The 20,751-nt window shown below is 42.0% G+C and overlaps 3 protein-coding genes across 3 annotated transcripts in view; 2 read left to right on the top strand and 1 right to left on the bottom strand.

Annotated features, from left to right (window-relative positions):
• Positions 1-39: 39 nt before the first annotated feature.
• LOC109486296 (major facilitator superfamily domain-containing protein 1-like) lies at positions 40-7,222 on the top strand. The gene is made up of 15 exons (XM_019790090.1): positions 40-198; positions 790-890; positions 1,242-1,375; positions 1,582-1,637; positions 1,942-2,085; positions 2,239-2,324; positions 2,529-2,601; positions 2,860-2,942; positions 3,215-3,247; positions 3,393-3,493; positions 3,849-3,957; positions 4,475-4,612; positions 5,061-5,200; positions 5,559-5,667; positions 6,173-7,222. Exons 1-15 carry the CDS (start codon positions 159-161, stop codon positions 6,320-6,322), a joined length of 1,497 nt encoding a protein of 498 aa, XP_019645649.1. The 5' UTR covers positions 40-158; the 3' UTR covers positions 6,323-7,222.
• LOC109486301 lies at positions 6,580-16,928 on the bottom strand. The gene is made up of 9 exons (XM_019790107.1): positions 16,735-16,928; positions 11,447-11,624; positions 10,884-11,042; positions 10,406-10,549; positions 9,837-9,973; positions 9,332-9,494; positions 8,911-9,029; positions 8,300-8,474; positions 6,580-8,053 (listed from the first exon to the last, which is right to left on the bottom strand). Exons 1-9 carry the CDS (start codon positions 16,763-16,765, stop codon positions 7,813-7,815), a joined length of 1,347 nt encoding a protein of 448 aa, XP_019645666.1. The 5' UTR covers positions 16,766-16,928; the 3' UTR covers positions 6,580-7,812.
• Positions 16,929-18,017: 1,089 nt separating this feature from the next.
• The window catches only part of LOC109486030 (leucine-rich repeat-containing protein 15-like), a 2,882-nt gene continuing 148 nt past the window's right edge, over positions 18,018-20,751 (top strand). The window contains exons 1-2 of the mRNA XM_019789722.1: positions 18,018-18,185; positions 19,302-20,746. Coding sequence (XP_019645281.1) covers positions 19,317-20,746 — 1,430 coding nt within the window. The 5' untranslated portion in view covers positions 18,018-18,185; positions 19,302-19,316. The remainder of the gene's footprint in view (positions 18,186-19,301; positions 20,747-20,751) is intronic.

The following is a 20,751-nucleotide window of genomic DNA, read 5'->3' on the forward strand; positions in this document are numbered from 1 at the left end:
CAGAATAATTTATAACCAAAGCAGCAGCTGTTCGTGTTATTGGTAATAACAAGAATCAAATGCCGCCATATCATCAACCGCATTATTTGACTATATTATGAGAAATCTAATTTGTTCCTGAACCGGATATACATGCGTAGAGGAGAGCTGACTGTCACATGACTGCGGGCGACAACATGGCGATCAGTCCGGATTCCGGTAAGTTTGGGTAAAAATCACCGTAAATTTGCAGTATTCGTCGGTTCTTGCAAATCATAGATGGATTTCCTATCCCACCTGTGCACGCAAAGTGTTCTTGTAAGCACAGATATCGCCGATTCTGTCTGGCTTATTTTGTAAGGCGATCAACTACTGTTGTGAGGTAGGAGGGCATATCTATTTTTATTAGTGCATAAATAATTTGATCATTAATGAAAATCTAGATCAACTGTGACGTTACGTCAAGCACCGAAAATATTGATATTGGTCAGATATTAAAAGCCTTTTACCTTCAATTTAGATTAATTCCATTTGATCATGATATATGTTTGTTGATCGGACTACTAGTAACAGGTGCATTTCACACATCTCCTTTGTCTTGTCAGCGTGGATCTGAAAGATTCTTTCAAGAAAGCACTGTAGATTGAATTCTTGATTATTGGTTTTTAGAAAATGATATATGAGTTTTAGTTTTCAATTTTTGATGTACCAAATAACCAATTAAACCGCACAAGAGCTTTGTACTTCATTTCTCTCAGGTTCATCAAAAGTTCCATGTTTTATCCTAAGGATATTTTGTTGTTTGTCCAGCCTGCTACAGGTTCCTGGTGCTGTTCTTCAACTGCATGTTGACGTTCGGCTCCTACTTCTGTTTTGACATGCCCAGTGTTCTACAGGATGTATTCCAAGGGGTGCGTAATGGATAATGATCATTTGTGTATATATCAAAGTACTGTACAGTATTTCTGCAATTCTGTTTAATCTTTTGTGATTTCTGTGCTTACGTAGACCATGTCCATCGAATGAATCGAATGTGTATTTGACAAAGTTCAGGTATGACTACCTCAGATTACTGGTACCTCCTTATGGAATACGTGTACATGTATATCATACAGATTCTCTCTCCCTCTCTTCTTCCCTCTTAGTTATGACAGTTACTGTAGATATATTGTTAGTGTTAAAATCCATGCTGCTGTTGCACTTTTGCCTTTAAGTGTAAGTCAGACGTATAAAGTTTGTACATTATTTCCTGATCCTTTCAGCCAATAGAATGTGTCAGAAATGCCACGGCCAACCATACTGATGGCAGCTGGTACAACCTGACCAAGAGTTGTGAGGAGGGACTGGGCATGTCGTCGGAGGAGTATAACTTACTGTACGCCATCTATGCTTGGACGTGAGTATGGTGATACCGATGTCCCTTTCCTCAATCAAAATCATTGAATTTATTGTTGACTAGCCTGTGTTACAAAATCTTCCATCAGGGGTTGATTAGGCTTCATTAGGCTAGGTTAGTCATTGATTTATGGGATAAAAGTGGGATAGAAAATCATTTAAAGTACTCATTTTTGTTTCAAACTTCTGTATGTCTTTGTTCTGTAGGAATGCATTGGTGGTCATAGCAGCGGGATTCCTCATCGATAAGCTGGGCAACAGGAGTAAGTTATCATAAACATTCATCTGTGTTGTTAGTTAGATGTATAAAAGTTACAACTTTTGTTCCAACACAAAGGTAAATGTTCTCACCTACAGGTTTTAACCAGTCACTCTGGTCTTCTTCAATGAACAGACCATTGAGACTTGTCATGTGGCTTCTCTAAAGTGTGCCGTCAACACTGGGTCAAAGGTATCTGGTAAAGGATGTCGGCCCCCGTTGTAGTTGATAGGTATGCAGGAAAAAGTATTTAGAGCCCTGTGATTATATATTTGTTTTATTGTCATGTATTTTTCTACCCATCACAGTTGGTGTGTTCCTGTTCTCTGGGCTGTGTGTGGTGGGCTCGTCCATATTTGCCATTGGCACCATGTTCAAGGGCACCAAGTACATGCTTCCCCTCATGCTTGTAGGGCGGCTGCTCTTTGGCTCAGGAAATGGCTCTCTCACAAGTAAGTCAACTTCTCCTGTAGTCTTACACACAGATTACTCGTAATTGAGGGTCCTGAGTTTTTTAAAACTCGATCAAACTCTGAGCTCTTGGACATAATCATTCAGATCATTCAAGATTTGTCTTTGACAGAACGTTTGATTTTGTATTCCAGTTGTACAGAACAGAATCACAGCCTTCTGGTTCAAGGGAAAAGAGCTGGCATTGGCATTCGGTCTGACGCTGACTGTGTCTCGTCTGGTAAGACATAGATTATCATTCTGTTTTTCCTTGTACAATTTTGCAACTTGAATGCTCCTTTCTTGTCATTTCCGTCATGCCTTTGAGTGGCCAGTATAGACAGGTTTTACTGTACATGTCTTTATAGTCTCTTCTGTCAAATGATTTTATGGATAAACTGTTGAATTATGGCAGAATAGTACTTATGCCATTTTCCCATCACAGGGTAGTGTGCTGAATTTCTTTGTGACAGAAAGTTTTGAGGAAAAGTTTGGACTGGATTGGACCTTATGGGGAGGTAAGTAGTACAATGTAGTACTTATATTTAGTAATTTATGTGTCATCTTGGCTTAGAATTTCATTCCTTCACAGTAAGGCTCTACCACAGTCACCTATTTCTTTGATGGATGTCAGTACAGGTGTTCTTTTCATTTAAAGTAAATTTCATAGAAAAAAATTGAGGCCCATGACAGCAGCATAGGAAGAAGACATTGGCACTTAAGTGTTATCTTCTGGATCTATGATTGTAATCATGTTACTGACTGTTTTATTTCAGGTGCAGTCCTGTGTGGCCTGGGTTTTGTTTCAGCTGCTATTGTCAGTGCTCTGGATGTTGTAGGGGTACGGAACCTTGGACAGGTGAGAGTCATTATATGTAACAAGAATTCAGAAACAGTCTATCAGGATCCTGAGTTATTTAACCTAGACAGCAATTGACAGACTGACACTATTCCTAAGGAGAGAGGGACTTAGGCTTTTCTATTCCAATATTTTTTTCACACACATCTTTGAATTCCCACCTTCTAAATTTTTACCAGCTGTCATCACTAGAGAGACTCTTTTGTATGTTAAGGAGATCTTGTATCTTTGTTGTGAGGGAAATAATCTTGTTGCTGTTTTGGTACTTTCAGACGGAAAATATGGCTGTTCAGTCCAAGAAAATGGTAAGTCTTCTTGCTTTTAAAACACTAACTAAAAAACTCTGTAACACATATTATATCATTAACAAATGTGGCCTATAGCATGAGAGAGATAGATATCACTCATTCGATTTTTTAGTAACTGACTCCTTTCTTCCTTTATTTCCAGAGGTTCACAGATATCAAGTACTTTACAGGATCCTTCTGGCTGCTGGTACTGACAATTATGTTCTTCTATAATGGAGTCTTTCCCTTCGTAGCTGACGCCAGGTAGGTTTTCCAATTCATGGATCCTGCATATGCCAAACTTGCACCACATGGTACTGAACCCACATAAGTTTTTATGGAAAGGGGCATAAAATGAGTTTTGCAGGAAAAACTTGTCTGGTGCAGGTTACTTTCAATGACTTTCAAACATGTATATGAACATAAATGTGTGAAATGTTAATTATTCTGAACATAAATCTCTGAAACTATGCAGGCAAAGACATTGACCTTCCCCTTTCTTTTCTCTTTTTTTGTGTGCAATTCCTAAGAAACAGATTGTAACACACCTTAATGTCCCTCCTGACATATTTCTAGTAAAAGAAACACTGAGTAATAGAAGACTTGATTTTTTTTGCAGCAACTTCATCCAGGACAAATATCACTACCCCCCTGACACCTCCTCGTATTTTGCTGGTGCCATATACTTTGTGTCCATGGTGGCTTCAGCACTCATTGGGATAGCTATTGTAAGAATGTTTTTTTATTACATGTACTAAGTGTAGCACCTGTAGGTGTTGATTTGCTGATTTAAAGACAGTTGTGAAATTAGAAAAGTGACATCTGCAAAGCAAATGCATAATGTTTACCTTCACATACAGTCTGCTCTGTTAATTCTTACTCAAAGACATTCACATACCGGGGTATTTGATGACAGGAGTCTAAATCCCTCCTACTATAAAATTGCAACATGATGTAACGCAACAGCAGTTACCATGGTGAGAGACAGTCTGGTTCAGTCAGGTCAGAGGTCACTGTTTGGAGAAGTAGAAGAAGAAGAAGAAGAAGAGGAAACAATATGTTTTCCTTCGGTAAATATGGTGATGGACCAGGAAAAAAGTGACTTGAAATGAACAAATTGCATTTTGCCATTTCAGTATGAGTTAAAAGGGCCAAACATTTTATAGGTAGTGCTACGTGTACCTTGCCTAGATTATAACTAGGATCTTGCTATTGTTAAGACTTTCGTCCAATTTTTCTCGTCAGGATTTTGTAGGTTACCGAGGTATCCTGGCAGTGACCTGTGCTGTACTGACCATCCCGGTGTTTGGACTCCTGGCCTTCACCTATGTCCATCCTCTGGTCTGTACCATCTGGCTGGGAGTCATGTACTCTATTGCTGCTGTAAGTATGCAAATATGATACAGTCAAACCTGTACAAGTGAAGACCTCTCAGGGTTCGAAATACATGTACCTACTTTTGCACTCTCATCACACTAGTCAACTTGCTTAAGATGATCAGTGGGCAGCCTGAGGACAAAAAAAAAAGAATTTTACACCCAGCCTCTACATTAGAATGCCCAATTTGACCACTTTTTCGTGTTCCTTTCCTTGGCTTGACACATGTAGTGTTAAGAATCCTGTCCATAGTGACCAATCATTCAATCAATCATAATGTCCACACAGACCAGATTTTATTGGGTTAAGAATAAATCAACAGCAAGGATTTGACGTTTCTTTCCTGTATGGATAAGTTTCCTTCTAAAATCTCCACACTTATTCTACATGTGCCATACAGACAGCGCCATTTTGAGCAGATTCTTACCAACTGTCTTGTGTTGTCTTCTCCCAGGCGAGTTTGTGGCCGTCCATCCCCCTGGTGGTGTCTCAGGCCACCCTCGGGACAGCCATGGGACTGACCACGTCTGTACAGATGATCGGCATCGGGATCTGTAACCTGGTCATCGGAGCTCTGCTGGACAAGCACGGAGAGTGAGTAACTGTAGTGATGGAAACCAACATGGAGCACATGTACTGCACCTAATTATCATAAGCAAGACCCAGATTTTTCACAGCTTTCGTTGGATATTTGGTGTATATGACAGGTTTGGGTGGTAATTTTTTGAAAGGTTTAGTTAAATTTTTTCACATGTAATTTACCAACTATGAACTTTCATGCTAGTATGTTAAAATCTAATCCAGTAGTACGAAATGAATCTCAGACTTTAACACATAAATACCTTATCTGATAGCACTAGTAGTATTTTGTACTCTGTGTAATATATCCTGTATTTGAATGTGTACTGACAGTCTGTACTGACAATGACATATGTACCTGTCTCTGTGGCAGTGAGCCCATCCCCCTGTACCGGTGGAAGTACATGATCATCTTCCTGTTTGCCAACACTCTGGCCTGTGTGGCTACCTCTGTCTTACTCAACATCGTGGACAGGAGATCGGTAAGAAACCACCCAACATGCACAGATAGACTGTACAGTGTAAATTTTACGCTGTAGTATGGTGCAGTATTTTCTTCAGAGGATTACAATAGAAGCATTTTCACTGCGAAAAAACTGTTTAAGTACACTTTATAAAGCATGCATAGAGGTCTGTTTCTTCCCTCGCGTTTGCTAGAAGATAGGATTTTGTGTAGTGTTTATTCTTTGAGTTCTCAAGAGGCAGGCTGTGGAGGTTTACCGCATGTAAGTCCGTGCTACAAGTGTCAACTATCTTGATATTTGTCCTTTCGTTCTTACTCTTACTCTCATAATCCTAAATTGAAGCGAGTCCATCCTTCTGAAGTGACATGAATCAAAGTTGAAAAATTCTGACTGTCTTTTAAGCAAATATCCTAAAATTTAAAGACTCAAATCTCTAACTGGATTCTACCAGATCAGAGTCTCTGCCCTGAAGACCAGTCTACTGCCTGTATAATATTTGCCTGCCCCTGTGATGTACATGTAGGGTGGTGTGCTGAACTTCTCCAAGATGAGGTCTGCGAGGGAACTGCCCCTGAAGGACCCAGACGATCTACAGGACACACACGACGAAGAGGAGGGGGAATACGGGGAGACAGACAGGCTGCTGGCTCCAGGAGCGCGCTCTGTCAACTGAGAGCGGAACTGCAGCCAAGCTGTACTAATCGCATTTGTAACCGCACAAACCTTGAGAACCATAATATTATGATTAGATGCAATGCAATGTAGGTAGTTTGCTTCTCAAGTAACAAGTAAAGCAGGTGAATTATGAAGGACAATTCATTTAGTTAGTATTGCAATGCAACTTTGCTTTGGCTTAGATTTTCAGTCACGCACACTGTGTACCCCCTAGTCTCGGTTTACTTTTTAGTGAATTGGATTTTTTTACATACAGAGGTTTGATGTTGGACAACCAGTACTGCCAGTTTCAAGTCACCAACTGAAATGAAGAATACAACCCTTCACACCACACTTCAGCAAGAATGACTAGATTTTGTATTCTCACTTTGTCAGGTATCCTGTATTGGACATGTACATGGCACCAATCAGTTGGTAGACAAACGGTTTATGCCACTAGTTTATAGTTTATAGAGTACATAGTTTATACCAAAGCTCTGAGAATATTATACAATGCTATGTGAACTTAAAGACTTTTAAGGTGTCACATTTGTGTATTGCTCACATCTGCGAAATTGTTGAAATTGTCAAGTGATGCAGAAAATTTAACCTAAAAGATGAATGTAAAAGATATGGCATAAGACTTCAGTACTTAAGTCCATGTTTAGAACTCAAGAAAATCATGAGCTTTGAAGTATGATTCAGAGTATATGTCTGGGACTAATCAGATTTGTAGCTATACTCTGTAAACTAATGTCCATGTACATGTATATCAAATTGCACTCTTTTAGAAATTGGAGCTGAGATTTAGAATACACAGATAATACAGTCGGCACAAGTGTAAGAGTGAATACTTTCCATGCCATGGATAGATCCTTATCAATGGTTAGTTCTCTCACAGCCTAATGCTAGAACAAAAAAATGCTATTGTGACGGTATCTTCCTGTGTACATGTAACACTGCCATATGTTGATGTGTGTGTAACATATATCTATGTGATTACTCATGTAAGTACAACTGGTATGTCTATGTAAGTGTTGAACTTGAATTGATCATGTGCAATAGCATTGTTATCATTCTCAGCTTACCTGTTCCCACAAAAACATGGATTCTGTTTGAAATACACACATGTATTTATGCCTCAATCTTGGGCACATATTAGAGCTAGAGGGTACCGGTAGTTGCTTCAGTTGAATAGGGCTGACTTCCATGAGAGGAGGTAATACATGTACAAATGTATAACATAAAGTATTATAATTCCTGATTGTTTCGTGGTACAAAATGTACTTTTATACTTGCAGCTTTCGCGATCAGTTCTATACAGCAAACTTATCGTTACCATTAACAAAGAATTCGCCGACTTTTTTTTTTTGCACCTGCCACCACTGTGAACATACATGTATAGTAAAATAATACATGTAGTTCTGTGAACACCTCCATTTTTCTCAGATCGCAAACTTTTGCCAATGCAAGTATAGAATGAATTTCAGTTCACTATGAATATCAAGTTCATTGGTAATCCCGGATCCATGGGGTCATTAGCAACACGAGTAAAGCGACTGACAGCACAGTGTAAGTGCCATGAACGGTTCCAGCCTGTGAAGTGTGTAACACACACGGACACTGCTCAAATGGGTTGTAGTCGTCAAACTGGCTGTCGAACCAGTCTGTGATAGCCTTCAGGCCCACATCCAGCAGGCAGTTTTGGTTAATGTTCCTGTGCCAACAGTCTTTGGTTGTGCGGAATTGCCTGAAAAAGAATAGTCTGTCAAAAACATGCAATATTTACTTTCATCAGAAGGTTACGTTTTCGGTTTGACTATCTCTATATAATGTCCTTGGGGTAGAGTGACTGGATGTTGGCAGCATAACTTTTGAAGGTTTGGTTGGATGTTCATGATTTTTGGTAGGTGTGTTACTGTTGGGGAGATGAAGGTCAAGTTCAAAAATGGGCTTTATGGCGGTTTCCCATGACCATGTTAAAATCAAAATATACCTGCATATACGAGGGTCGGCCGGATTGTCACTCCACATGTCCAGAAGTGGCTTCAAACAGGCGGTGTTCCTGTCTGTGAACTTGAAGTTGCACATGGGTCCGTAGTTCTCCCACGGCAGGGCAAAGTCAAGGCCGTACATCTGACAGAACCACGTGGTGTTCGATATCATCGGATCTGCAAGACACACGTACAAAATGCCCGTTTTTCTACTATGAACACAAGCGATTGCTACTGTAAATGATAACAAAGTATAAGGGATCACGAACAACTAGCTGACCATGGAAGATATAACCATGGAGCAATTGTCTGTTATGTGATTGTGATAGATATAGCCCCTATTGGGGTGGCCGTTTCCCAGTACCCCGGCACTGAAAAGAGCCGGGGATCTGGGAAGCGGCATTCGAAAGTCTCAGCACTCGGCTTCCAGTACTGACAGGGTTTTTCTAGAGCTAAAGCTGCCTCAGCACTGGAATCCCTGCGCTGAGAACGTCTCAGTGCTGAGCACCACTTCTGAACTGGCGTTCCAGTGCTGAGAAAGGAAGGCGTTACTTTTGTATATTTGCGTCTGCGATTTACCCGAATTGCGGTTCAGGCGTTTCTGAGTACCTACCACTCATTCTGGCGTCCACCTGTTGTTCAACCTGTTCTTCAGGCACGCCTGCGCTCGCGAAGCAGGTGCGGAAGGACTGGCGGCCACAGGTCGTGAAATTACCACCGATCTCCCCCGTTCTGACCGTACAAACAAAAAAACTCTGATCAACCACCCAGGACTGTCGTAGGACACAGTCGGTGAAGGTTAGATATCCAGGTAACGATATGCGCCAGCCAAAAAATAAACGTTGAGTTGCTACCTGAAACATCTGACCGTTTCCAAGATCAGATCCAGTTGCTTGAGTTACTGTTTTTTTTGTCGTAGGGCAGTTGAAAATTCAATACATCATATCTTTTGTGTTGAAAGAAAATTTCAACTCTACTAGTATATTTAGTACTAGTATATATTGCATATTTTAAAAGGACCATGTGTTACTCACGCACACTGCTGAAGGGTAGTGTCCGGGTTGTGGCACATGGACGCCACGAGGTTGTCCTCGCACAGACGGAACTTTTCCAGCCACTCCACGTAGTTACAGCTGCCGACGTTAAACTGGGGGATCTGCTCGATAGCCGGGCGTTCTGACACGTCAGTCTGGGGCGCTGAGGTGTTCAAGATCGGAGCAGAGAGATGTTAGTTTCCAAGCAGAGGTTGTTAGGAGTAGGTTACGGTTATCGTCTTCATGTGTATCTGTATAGCAGTATAAGGTCGTATAACACATCAGCTTCGCAGACACACGGTACGTAGCCTGTCACACTTGTAAGTAGTAAGCCTTCGCACGTCTATTATAAACTTTAGGTGATTTTATGTAAATGAAGCCTAGGAGTCTACTGTACTTGGTAATAAATAATGCGTCTCACTCTAGGTTTGTTCTAGGAAAAACATGGATTTTTGAACACTTTAGGAGTTGGCGACCCTCTTACAAAACTACTAGTATTTCATACCTGCGTCACAGGGACAGTTTTCCATGAACGGGTTGAAGTCGTCCCACTGCGGGTCTAACCAGTCAATCACAGGGTCGGCATAGTTACACAGACTGGAGGCGAGCTGGTGCCAGCATTCCTTCGTGTACACGTACTGCCTACAAATTAGTACAAAAGTTTCAAGTTTCGACACAATCAAACTGCAAAATATACCAAGCTTTCCACATCTAGTTGATAGTTGACTCGTGTGGCGTACTGAGCGACAGAGCATTCGGCTCGGAACCAAGAGGTCCTGAGTTCGAATCCATGCCTCCGATCTTGTGCCATTGGGAAAGGCACTTTACACGAATTTCGTCACTGTACTCAGGTGAAAATGGTGTGTTACCGTTCATGCGGTCGTCTGCGTTGGTGGCGGCATGAAACCTGAAAAAAACTTGAGTGTGCCGTCGCCACGTCTTGTAATAAATGTTGGGAAAAAAGTTGATAGACTATAACCCTAGCTTCGTGTAGAATTAGAAGCCTTGTTTAGTAGAGAAACAGAAATATACAATATCAATTAATCCGATAATTCTCCATTACATTTGACTTACCTACACAAGGTTGGGTCGGCAGGATCATTCTGCCATTTCTCCAGGAAGGGAGCGTAGCACCATTCGGTCACCTGCACGGGGAAGTCGGCAGAACATCCCGCCAGGAACTCCGGGGGATCCCGCTGAACAAGATCGCCGCCATACCTGCAGTGCAAACGTGATGGTCAAGCTACATGAATAGATAAAACTTCCACCGCGACTGCTGAGTCGAGGTCAGCACTGGTACCCAAGTGCTGAATGGTACGGTGGCCCACAAGTACACACCTGCGTTGCCTGCGCGGACACAGAAGCTGATAGTTTTTATCGTCTGAATGCGCAGAGTCATCCTTCTTGATTATCAACGTACAAAAACAGTTACTCGAGCAACTGGATATGATTTTGGAAACTTGGAATCTTATTATAATTACCTGGATGTCTAATAACGACGTCCTCTATGCATCACCCAGTGTACAAAACAACAAATATCGCTCCACCTTACCCAGCGCAGTTGTCGGAGTCGTTAAAGATGAAGTTCTGGGCCATGGTTTGTTCCACCAGGGTGTTGACCTCCGCTGGGCTGCAGGAGTCGTGACAGTAGTTCCAGTCGTACAGAAGAGAGCGCACGCACCGGGTGAAGTTTGCAGCTATGTCTCCTGAACTAAACGGTCACAGAGTGATGCTTTTATATAAAAAAGGTCAGTGCAGGATCAACAGACAAAGACCTTTCATGGGTAGAGTAAATAGTATATTAACTAGAAAGGTAACATTTGCAAAGAAAATGCATAATGTTTACCTTGAAGTTCGCATATGGTCTGCTCTGTTAATTCTTACTCAAACACATTCACATATATGATGACAGGAGTTTAAATCCCTCCTACTATAAAATTGCAACATTGTGTAACCCAACACCAGTTACCATGGTGACATACAGTTTAGTTCAGGTCGTTGACCTTTTTGGTTTGGAGAAGAAGAGGAAGAAGGGGAAACTGAGCAAAAACTATATGTTGTCCTTCGGTAAACAGTATGATTGTGTGATTGATATGCTGCATTATTCTGCTGTACCTGCACTGCTGGACCGTGGTGCCGGGGTTCTGACACATGGACCGGACCAGACCGGTCTCACACCTCCGGAGTCCGGTCCAGAACTCCACAAACGTCATGTTAGCCCGGTCCAGACCGGACACGTCAGGACGTGACGTAGGACGGGCCTGATATGACGTCACTGTCAGTACAGACAGCACTGGAATAGTGAGATAGTGGGGTTCAAAAATTGCAAAGTGCCATTCCCGTCAGCGACATTTTCGCCAGGTTTTGTAGCCCTGGATTCAAACCTATTAAAGCTGCCGAATCTCTTTAGCAAATAGTGAGAACGAAAGAGACTCCGTAGCTAAAATAGGTGGTTGCAGCGTTTTACTGACAAAACGTGGCATGAAAACGTCCAACAATAGTATAAGCAACACACACGGTGCTTCAGCATGATTGAATAGCATTAACCAGCCACTGGGGTGACAGCGTATAACGTGCTTCTACCGTGGACTTTGAGCAGCATTGTACATACAATTGTAACAAACTGTAACTGATTGGCCATCACGATTTTTAAAAAATCTTTACCGTTTTATTGCAAACAGACTATAGCTACGTAGTACCCGTCGACGTCCACCCCTACCATAGCTGACGTGAATGGGGAACAAAAACAAACTAACAAATCGTTTATTTGACATGGTGTATTGAAAGACCTGGTTCTCAGTTCTGTTTGTTTTGCTTGCTATCCTAGCGGACGTTGGAGTTTTGAAGCCAGGCGTGGCATTCTATAAACCAGCCTTGCAGACGTCAACACGTTGATGCGTTGCAATTTACAAGTACAATATGAACCAGGTATATCAGAAGACCGTGGATTGTTGAACTCCACGGCCGTGCTCTTCATCACTATAATGATGAACTCCACGGCCGTGGAGTTCATCGATATAGTGATGAAATCAACGGCGATTCCGTCACTAATAGCGGCGATTGGCCGTGGAGTTCATCGATATGGTGATGAAATCAACGGCGATTCCGTCACTAATAGCGGCGATTGGCCGTTGCGTTCATCGATATGGTGATGAAATCAACGGCGATTCCGTCACTAATAGCGGCGATTGGTCGTTGAGTTCATCGATATGGTGATGACTTCAACGGCGATTCCGTCACTAATAGCGGCGATTGGCCGTTGAGTTCATCGATATGGTGATGACTTCAACGGCGATTCCGTCACTAATAGCGGCGATAGGCCGTTGCGTTCATCGATAAAGTGATGAAATCAACGGCTTTTCCGTCACTAAATCAACGGCATTTCCGTCACTAATCACTATAACTTAATGATGAATCCCACGGCCGTTGAGTTCATCGATATGGTGATGAAATCAACGGCGATTCCGTCACTAATAGCGGCGATTGGCCGTTGAGTTCATCGATAAAGTGATGAAATCAACGGCATTTCCGTCACTAATAGCGGCGATTGGCCGTTGAGTTCATCGATATGGTGATGAACTCAACGGCGATTCCGTCACTAATATAGTTCATTAATTCATACGGCATTTGTCTACACTCCAAGCAGGGTCGCACGGTATTTTGGCAGTATTTTTGCGTTTTTAATGCGTCTTTCTACCTTTACGGTTTTTGTTTGGTCGGAGGAGTAATATTTGCCACTTTGTACGACTTTTTCCTGCGCGGATGTCATCTGTCGAGTCACTTAGAATGACTATAATTTGTGAAATGAAACTTGGATGTCGATACTGATAGCAATTAATAAGATATGAATCGAAATAATGTTTGAATTTTGTATTGTACGCATTTATATTGTGTATTTCTATGACTGATTATTGTAACTGAACCGAAGCATTAGACCCCTGATCCACCTCCCCTTGAACTCTTGAAAAGCGGCTCAGGCCGAAGAGGTGTACTGTTACATACTGTACTTTTTCAAGGTTAAATAAGGGTTAAAAAAAGCAACTCCGTTGAAAAAGTGTAAAACTATATTTTCAGGGTCAAAATTTACATTTTTAATACTTACAGTGTCTACCCCAATTGAAGAGGCACCTAATAATATGCCCAAAATTCTATGGGAAGACGGCTGGAAATCTTTGTTCATCGATATGAGATTTTCGACATACTTCTCTAAATCCGGTCCAACAGCCTTGAGTATGGTTCGCAATGCATGGCGGTATAGCATCAGTTGTTTCGGCAGAACAATAGAAGTTCAACGGCGGCCATGTTTGTTCCCGTATAACAACAACATATTCATATAACATCACTGCATATCTACAACTGCAACCATTTTAAAACATAAATACAAATATGTAATTATGCAGGTTCTATTAAGCATGTGTTGAAGCCACGAAGAAATCGCTATAATCTCCAACTTGACACTGCATCCGGTGTTGTGTTATTGGCGGGGAAACCTGGCGTCCCCACCGCCGCAAATCTTTCGGCTCGTAAGTCTGTAAAATTCATCAAAATTGAGAAGAAAAAAATAATAACTACCGAACTCGGATATATAGTATCATGTGTAATCACTTAGAGTAACATACTCAGTAATTTTATCTTAGATTGAACCTAACTTGTCTGAAAGTTGTGATGGACTGTTAGTTGGTAACTGTTACTTTTAAAATCGGATGTTAGTGAACTGATGAGGAACATGAACGTTGTAGCAAAAGGAAATCAACGACACATATAAGTCAAAAGTGGAACAAAACTGAATCATGAAGAAAGCAAACGTTATAACTAGAAACCAACGTAAAAATGAAAAACGGATTTTAAAAAATTATTCGGTGAACCATGAAGCTTTTTTAACCTCCTTGTGTGAACGGTGTTTTTTAATTAATCTCCTTGGTGTTACCCAGCACGGTCTTAACCTTGATCCTGACGATTTGAATCTAAAAAATAAAAACAAGAATGACAAGCTTTTGCCTTACACTACCTAAATCTGAAATAGAAATTAAAGCTGTCTGATTTCGTTATATAAATCACCAAAGTCGTATAGACTACTACTGTAACACTCGGGTCTCGCGCCAAGCTGATATACTATAATGCATGACGGGATAGCGTCATTTTGTTTATGGTCGCCATCTTTTCAGCGTCCCGGCCGGGCAAGTATGAAAATAACTTGATACTAGTACATACAGGTTGGCCTGGGCACGTTGTGAGGACGCATGATTTGTGTTTACTAGGCTGTTCAGGAGCCGGATGTCAGCAAGACTAAACTTACAGTCTTTTATCGGTACAAAAAAGAATCGTTATTCCAACAAGGCTATCACGTCATTGCAAAAGGAAATCAGCGCTACAGAACAAAGTACGCCTATGAAGATAAACAAAACTCGAAACGGAAACGGTATGATTAAAGAGACCCCTAGCCTCAGCTTGCTGGAAATGTATATACATTGTATTTCAAGGAAAATATGAGTAAATGGCAACCCACAACACATTCGCAGCGATTGAATATGAAATACCGAACAAGGTTTTTATTTTTGCTACAGCCGTAACTCAGATCTCCCGCCTAGCGTCATTATAATGAATGACGGGATAGCGTCGTTTTGTTTTTTGTCCGCCATATTTTTCTACCCCGTACTAGTACTAGCGTCCTGAGTACTAGCATGTATGAGAATAGGGGAATAGCCGTAAAGTCTAAGCCGCTCGCTAAGTCATTTGTATAGCGTGAGGTTGACACACATCATTATGTTTTAATTTGAGGACGAACATTTTGTGTTCGTTGTCGAGGAGCCGGTTGTCGAACACGACTGTCCGTATAACTATAAGACTTACTCGTAATTGCGTGTGTGTCTTCTTCGGACATTTTTTTGTACCGTAGTATATAACAGGCTTTTTATGTGTGTGTGTTCTACCGAGTTTCAATGAGTAATGAAGACCTTTATTGTACAAACATACCCACTGGGTTAGGTACAAAGGTTAACTTGAATACACAAATATATACACAACAAGATCAATCTAGTACTAGCACTACAGTCTGTTACATAACTTCGACTTCTTTTCGCTTCTCTGTGATGTTGAAAAGATAAGAACATACAAGTTTGAGGATCGAGGGTTTGTCTAAGTTCATTAAAAATGTGAATTTGTCTGTATTACTTAGGTGTGTAAAGTGGGGAAACATCGATATTATCTATGTCTATAAAGTTCAATTCTCGCACTGTTATACAAACTACATTCTACTACAATCCGCAGTTCCCACAATGCGGCGAGACAATTTCATAGTCCTTCTGACGAAGACAATGAGGTTTACTATCTCAACAGGTTTTTTCTCATACATGAAGGACAGGTCTTTTGGTAGGCGACCACCCTATCGATGAACTCAACGGCCAATCGCCGCTATTAGTGACGGAAATGCCGTTGATTTCATCACCATATCGATGAACTCAACGGCCTATCGCCGCTATTAGTGACGGAAATGCCGTTGATTTCATCACTATATCGATGAACTCAACGGCCAATCGCCGCTATTAGTGACGGAATCGCCGTTGATTTCATCACCATATCGATGAACTCCACGGCCAATCGCCGCTATTAGTGACGGAAATGCCGTTGATTTCATCACCATATCGATGAATGCCGTTGATTTCATCACCATATCGATGAACTCAACGGCCAATCGCCGCTATTAGTGACGGAATTGCCGTTAATTTCATCACCATATCGATGAACTCAACGGCCAATCGCCGCTATTAGTGACGGAATCGCCGTTGATTTCATCACCATATCGATGAACTCAACGGCCAATCGCCGCTATTAGTGACGGAAATGCCGTTAATTTCATCACCATATCGATGAACTCAACGGCCAATCGCCGCTATTAGTGACGGAATCGCCGTTGATTTCATCACCATATCGATGAACTCAACGGCCAATCGCCGCTATTAGTGACGGAATCGCCGTTGATTTCATCACTATATCGATGAACTCCACGGCCGTGGAGTTCATCATTATAGTGATGAAGAGCACGGCCGTGGAGTTCAACAATCCACGGTCTTCTGATATAGCTCTATGAACCTTAAGTTAAGTTTCTATGGTGTAATGGAAGATCTTGGAAGCCCATTCTGTGTAACATTACCCAAACAAACCTGTACAAATTAATAGAATCCAGTCATTTGGATTCTAAGATTGTGCAAATTAATTTCAGAGGGTCTCATCTGTTCTTACCTTTTTACCATTACTAAGAAGCGAGAAGTCGAACTCACTCAGTGGTAGTCACTTGACAATGTTACATGTTTGTAACGTTACCTGTATTCTATTTTTCTGTTGTGACTTGTACTTAACCCTGTGGATATACAATGAAGGTCTTCCGTCATTACGTTAGTAGTTACCTGTTAAAAACAGCCACGTTTGAGTCCCCATTCCGTGGATAGATGTTGAGGTAGGAAGGAGCGAGTTCTCTGTATCCACAAACAGACCTACTAAGATGAGCCACAGCACCGTGAGCCTGTAGTATAGCGACGGCTTCTGAAGAAATGACCTTTGCTTAGCTTGTGTGCCAGACTCTTGTCACTCAGGGTCAGTATACAGGCGCACCTCGGCTCCGCTATTTTCCGTCTCGTAAACGGTTGATGCCATTTGAAACGGTCGATGCTATTTTGCTGAATGGTCAATGCCATATCCGAGCGTCCAAAATCGACTAAAAAGTAATTTATACTACAAAAAGCTATATGGAATTGTAAATATTAGTACAAAAAAAAGCACAAGCTCGGATTCGAACCCGGGTCCAAAAGTGTAGCTTCAAAACCCTAACGCCGCGAAGCATCACGGTGTGGATGGACCATACTGATACACTTAAAGTTAGCCGTTCTGCGATATAGTTCGAACCGTTTCAAATAGCATCGACGGTTTACGAGACGGAAATTAGCCTCGGCTCCATAGATCCCATGGAAATTTTACCATAGACTCCACTCAGTTAGTTTGGGTAAGAGATAAATTAGACCATTGGAGCCAAATCTGGGTTCGGGGCTTGCCGCCATAAAAATGATGATAAGTGATGCTAATGCTACTTTGGATATAGTTATTGTTGGGTTTGATTTCTTTTCTGTATGCAGTGGAGTATGAAATGGCCGACACTAAGTTTGCGAGATGTATGGATTAGGAGGTGCAGTTTTTTGTAGGCTGGGAAGGTGACAAAAGCTATGGAATATTTTGGTGACCATTTCAAATAACAAATATAGTACTCCTGTGCACTGTCGTATAAGCCATGTTTCAGACATACAATCCATGTTTCATATACTAGTATATATTGTACCAAGTTTTATATATATATTGTGTCAAGAACTTGTCATACAATGTACCTGTTACAATTGTTATAATAATAAAGTGTGACTGACTGACTGACTGACTGACTGATTGATTGATTGATTGATTGATTTGAACCGAACGACCAAATAGATCAGATCAAATAAAAGTGTAATTTCCAGTTGTCCCTCCGTACTGTCCCCTCCCCAGTTTTCAGAATGGAGTAGTCCTAAAAGGTCACCCAGGGGTTGTTCTAGGTCGATGAACCCGGAAGTGTAGGCCATTCGCGCTACGTGCCTCATTATTTTGATTACTCAACGCTATGTATACACCGCGAGACGTCACAATTGTTTCCAGAATGGCACAGGAAACGCACTTCTGAGAACTGAGGCTACGTGCACTGTGTCGCCAACACAGGAAATGACGTCAGACCGTCAGCGATAAAGCTATATATAAGATCCACGGTACAGGCGATTATGGTATTTCAGAACACGTCCGCTGAACGTTAGTTAGCTCACAGGCATCTCAGAGAGAAAAGGTATGTAAAATGCATCTTTTTGGCTGTCATTCTTACAGCAGATATTAGAGCGTTTTGTTCTGGTGGCATGTTGATATTCAGTTCGGAAGAGCTTTCCAAATTCCAGGGTTTTAACAACAACATAATATTATGTGTTATTCACCCTGTTATGCTACAACAGTCATGATCTATTAAACGTTACATATACGTGCATGCATGTGCATTCAAATTGAAAAGCACAGTGGGCTTTGTATTTAGATCAGGATTATGGCTGTGTGATTTAGTAGAAGAAACAATAACAATAAAAACACCAACGTTTGTACAGTGATTTTGAGTTTGACCAACTTGGTTTGACTTATTAATTTGTATTCCAGTCACGCACAGACTGGGGGTCGTAGACAGGTCAGACCATTCTATCTGGGTGTGGAACGTTAGCCTGTGTGAACGTCACGTAGAAAAGGCAATCTACAACTCATGGCTCCACAGAGAAACAATCATGCAAATGTCACAATAACGGGCCTAAGGTGAACGCAAGAAACACAATGGGATGAAGCACTGCATGAATATAACGTAACAGTTACATAAAGCTGCTGTGTCATGCTGGACATTTCCTTGATTATTCTAACGGTGGTCCTGGACAAACCTGTGGTCGGATATATGTAGTTGGCCTGTCGGAACAGGAACAAATAAACCCTCAAGAAAAAATCTTGTACTATGTGTTCTGATCCAGTGATTGTATACCAGTTTTCAGATGGCTACCGGTTTTCTGTTGTCTGTCTACCTCACTAGGCGGCGCTTTCCCATCCTGAAAGTCTAAGCAGACTCAAGGAGGATCCTACAAACATCTTGCTTTTAATAAGCTGGCTCCTTTCATCTGCTTGGAGCTGAGCCCTTCCGGGATGGGGATGAATGTTTTAGCTTTTATGTCATTCTTCCGCTGGGTGACAAACATTTTATCTCTTAGGCTGATGACACGCCCTAGCTTTGTTTCATGACAAACATTATATCACTTCCTGGAGTGACATACCTACGTTTCATGACGTGTGAAGTGACTGAAGTTTGTTGACTCATTGTCCCATAACAATAACATTAAGCAATCTTAATCAAGCAAACCACATTTCTTTGCCGTTTTTACAGGGAAGAACAGACAGGATGGAGTTTAGACTGTGTTTGCTGCTGTTGATGCTGGTACAACTGGCAAGCCAAACCCAGGGAGAACCGGCGATGGCGTGTCACAACGTCACCGGAGCGAGCGACGTCTGCTACTGCTCCGCCTTCGGTCGGGACCGGGAGGTCGCTTGTGACGGTAGAACCCTAACAGAACTGCCGACGGGAATTCCCGCTGACACCAAGACCCTACAGCTCAACAACAACAGGTTAACGTCACTCCCGGCACGAGCCTTCTCCACCTTCCGTCAACTGACCAACCTCCAGATATCAAGGAATCGCATTTCCCAGATCGAAGTCGGCGCTTTCGACGGCTTGAATCTTCTGGACAATCTTCAGTTGGACAGGAACGAACTGGCAACTCTGGAAGATGGAACCTTTCAAAGTCTTATATCTTTGAGATACCTCGACCTTGGAGACAATAGAATCTCCTCCTTAAGCGTTGGTGTCTTTAGCGGACTCGGCAACTTGACAAGACTGAAGCTTGACGGGAACGCCATATCAAGTCTTCCTCAGCGTATTTTCTCCGATCTAGTGTCACTGCATACGGTGAACCTTGCCAAGAATAACATTGTTGACCTGGACGGTGTCCTAGCTGTTCTGCCGTCTCACGTTCGAGACATAGACCTCTCCGACAACCAGATCTGGCGTGTGGACGTAGACGCCTTCGTGAGATTCCCAGACCTGTACGGCTTGAATCTGCAGGGTAACGGGTTAGGTAACCTCGCGCCTGGGGTGTTCAACGGAGTCCCCAACCTCTTCAGACTCCGTCTTGACAGTAACAAGATGTCTGCTATTCCTCAAGGCCTCCTTCAAGGAGTGGGTGGGCTGGGTCTGTTGTATCTAGACAACAACCCATTGCTTGAGCTGGACAGGAACACTTTTGTCAGTGTTCCCGAGCTTCGTTACATTCATATCGTTAACATAAGTCTTTCGAACATCGAGGCCGAACTTTTCCGTCCTGTGCCGAAGTTACGTGGTCTTCAACTTGGCTCCAACAGTCTCTCGTCCCTTCCACAGGGGATTTTTGCTAACCTTTCCAACCTTAACACCTTAAATCTGCAGGACAACAAACTAGAGAGCCTGGATAGCAACGTCTTTGCGGACCTTGGCAATGTTCAGTGGCTCGATCTGAGGAAAAACAACATCAAAACGCTTCCATCCGACATTTTCCGACTAATGTCCAAATTGCTTTCGATCAATTTTCAGGACAATTCACTATCCGCTCTTCCCGTAGACATATTCCAGAACCTGACTGAGCTAACTAGAATCTCTTTCGATAACAATAACCTCACCACAATAGAAGATGGTACTTTTGATAACTTGCCAAATCTGGAATCTATCGATCTCTCAGGAAATGTGCTGAAGGATGTCTCGTGCGAGACATTCCCGCCTGACAGACCCACGCCTCCTCAGTACA

This window comes from Branchiostoma belcheri, unplaced genomic scaffold, assembly GCF_001625305.1.
Source record: "Branchiostoma belcheri isolate BF01 breed outbred unplaced genomic scaffold, Haploidv18h27 scaffold8, whole genome shotgun sequence".
Classification (NCBI taxonomy): Eukaryota; Metazoa; Chordata; class Leptocardii; order Amphioxiformes; family Branchiostomatidae; genus Branchiostoma; species Branchiostoma belcheri.

Excerpts from the sequence above, each read along its gene's own strand:
- LOC109486301 (XM_019790107.1), bottom strand. The coding sequence starts at position 16,765 with ATGGGGACTCAAACGTGGCTGTTTTTAACAG. Across the intron at positions 9,974-10,405 it reads GCCGACCCAACCTTGTGTAG|GCAGTACGTGTACACGAAGG; the intron begins GTAAGTCAAATG and ends ACTAATTTGTAG. Across the intron at positions 9,495-9,836 it reads AAACTGTCCCTGTGACGCAG|CGCCCCAGACTGACGTGTCA; the intron begins GTATGAAATACT and ends TGAACACCTCAG.
- LOC109486296 (XM_019790090.1), top strand. The coding sequence starts at position 159 with ATGACTGCGGGCGACAACATGGCGATCAGTCCGGATTCCG. Across the intron at positions 2,086-2,238 it reads AGGAAATGGCTCTCTCACAA|TTGTACAGAACAGAATCACA; the intron begins GTAAGTCAACTT and ends TTTGTATTCCAG. Across the intron at positions 3,958-4,474 it reads CACTCATTGGGATAGCTATT|GATTTTGTAGGTTACCGAGG; the intron begins GTAAGAATGTTT and ends TTTTCTCGTCAG.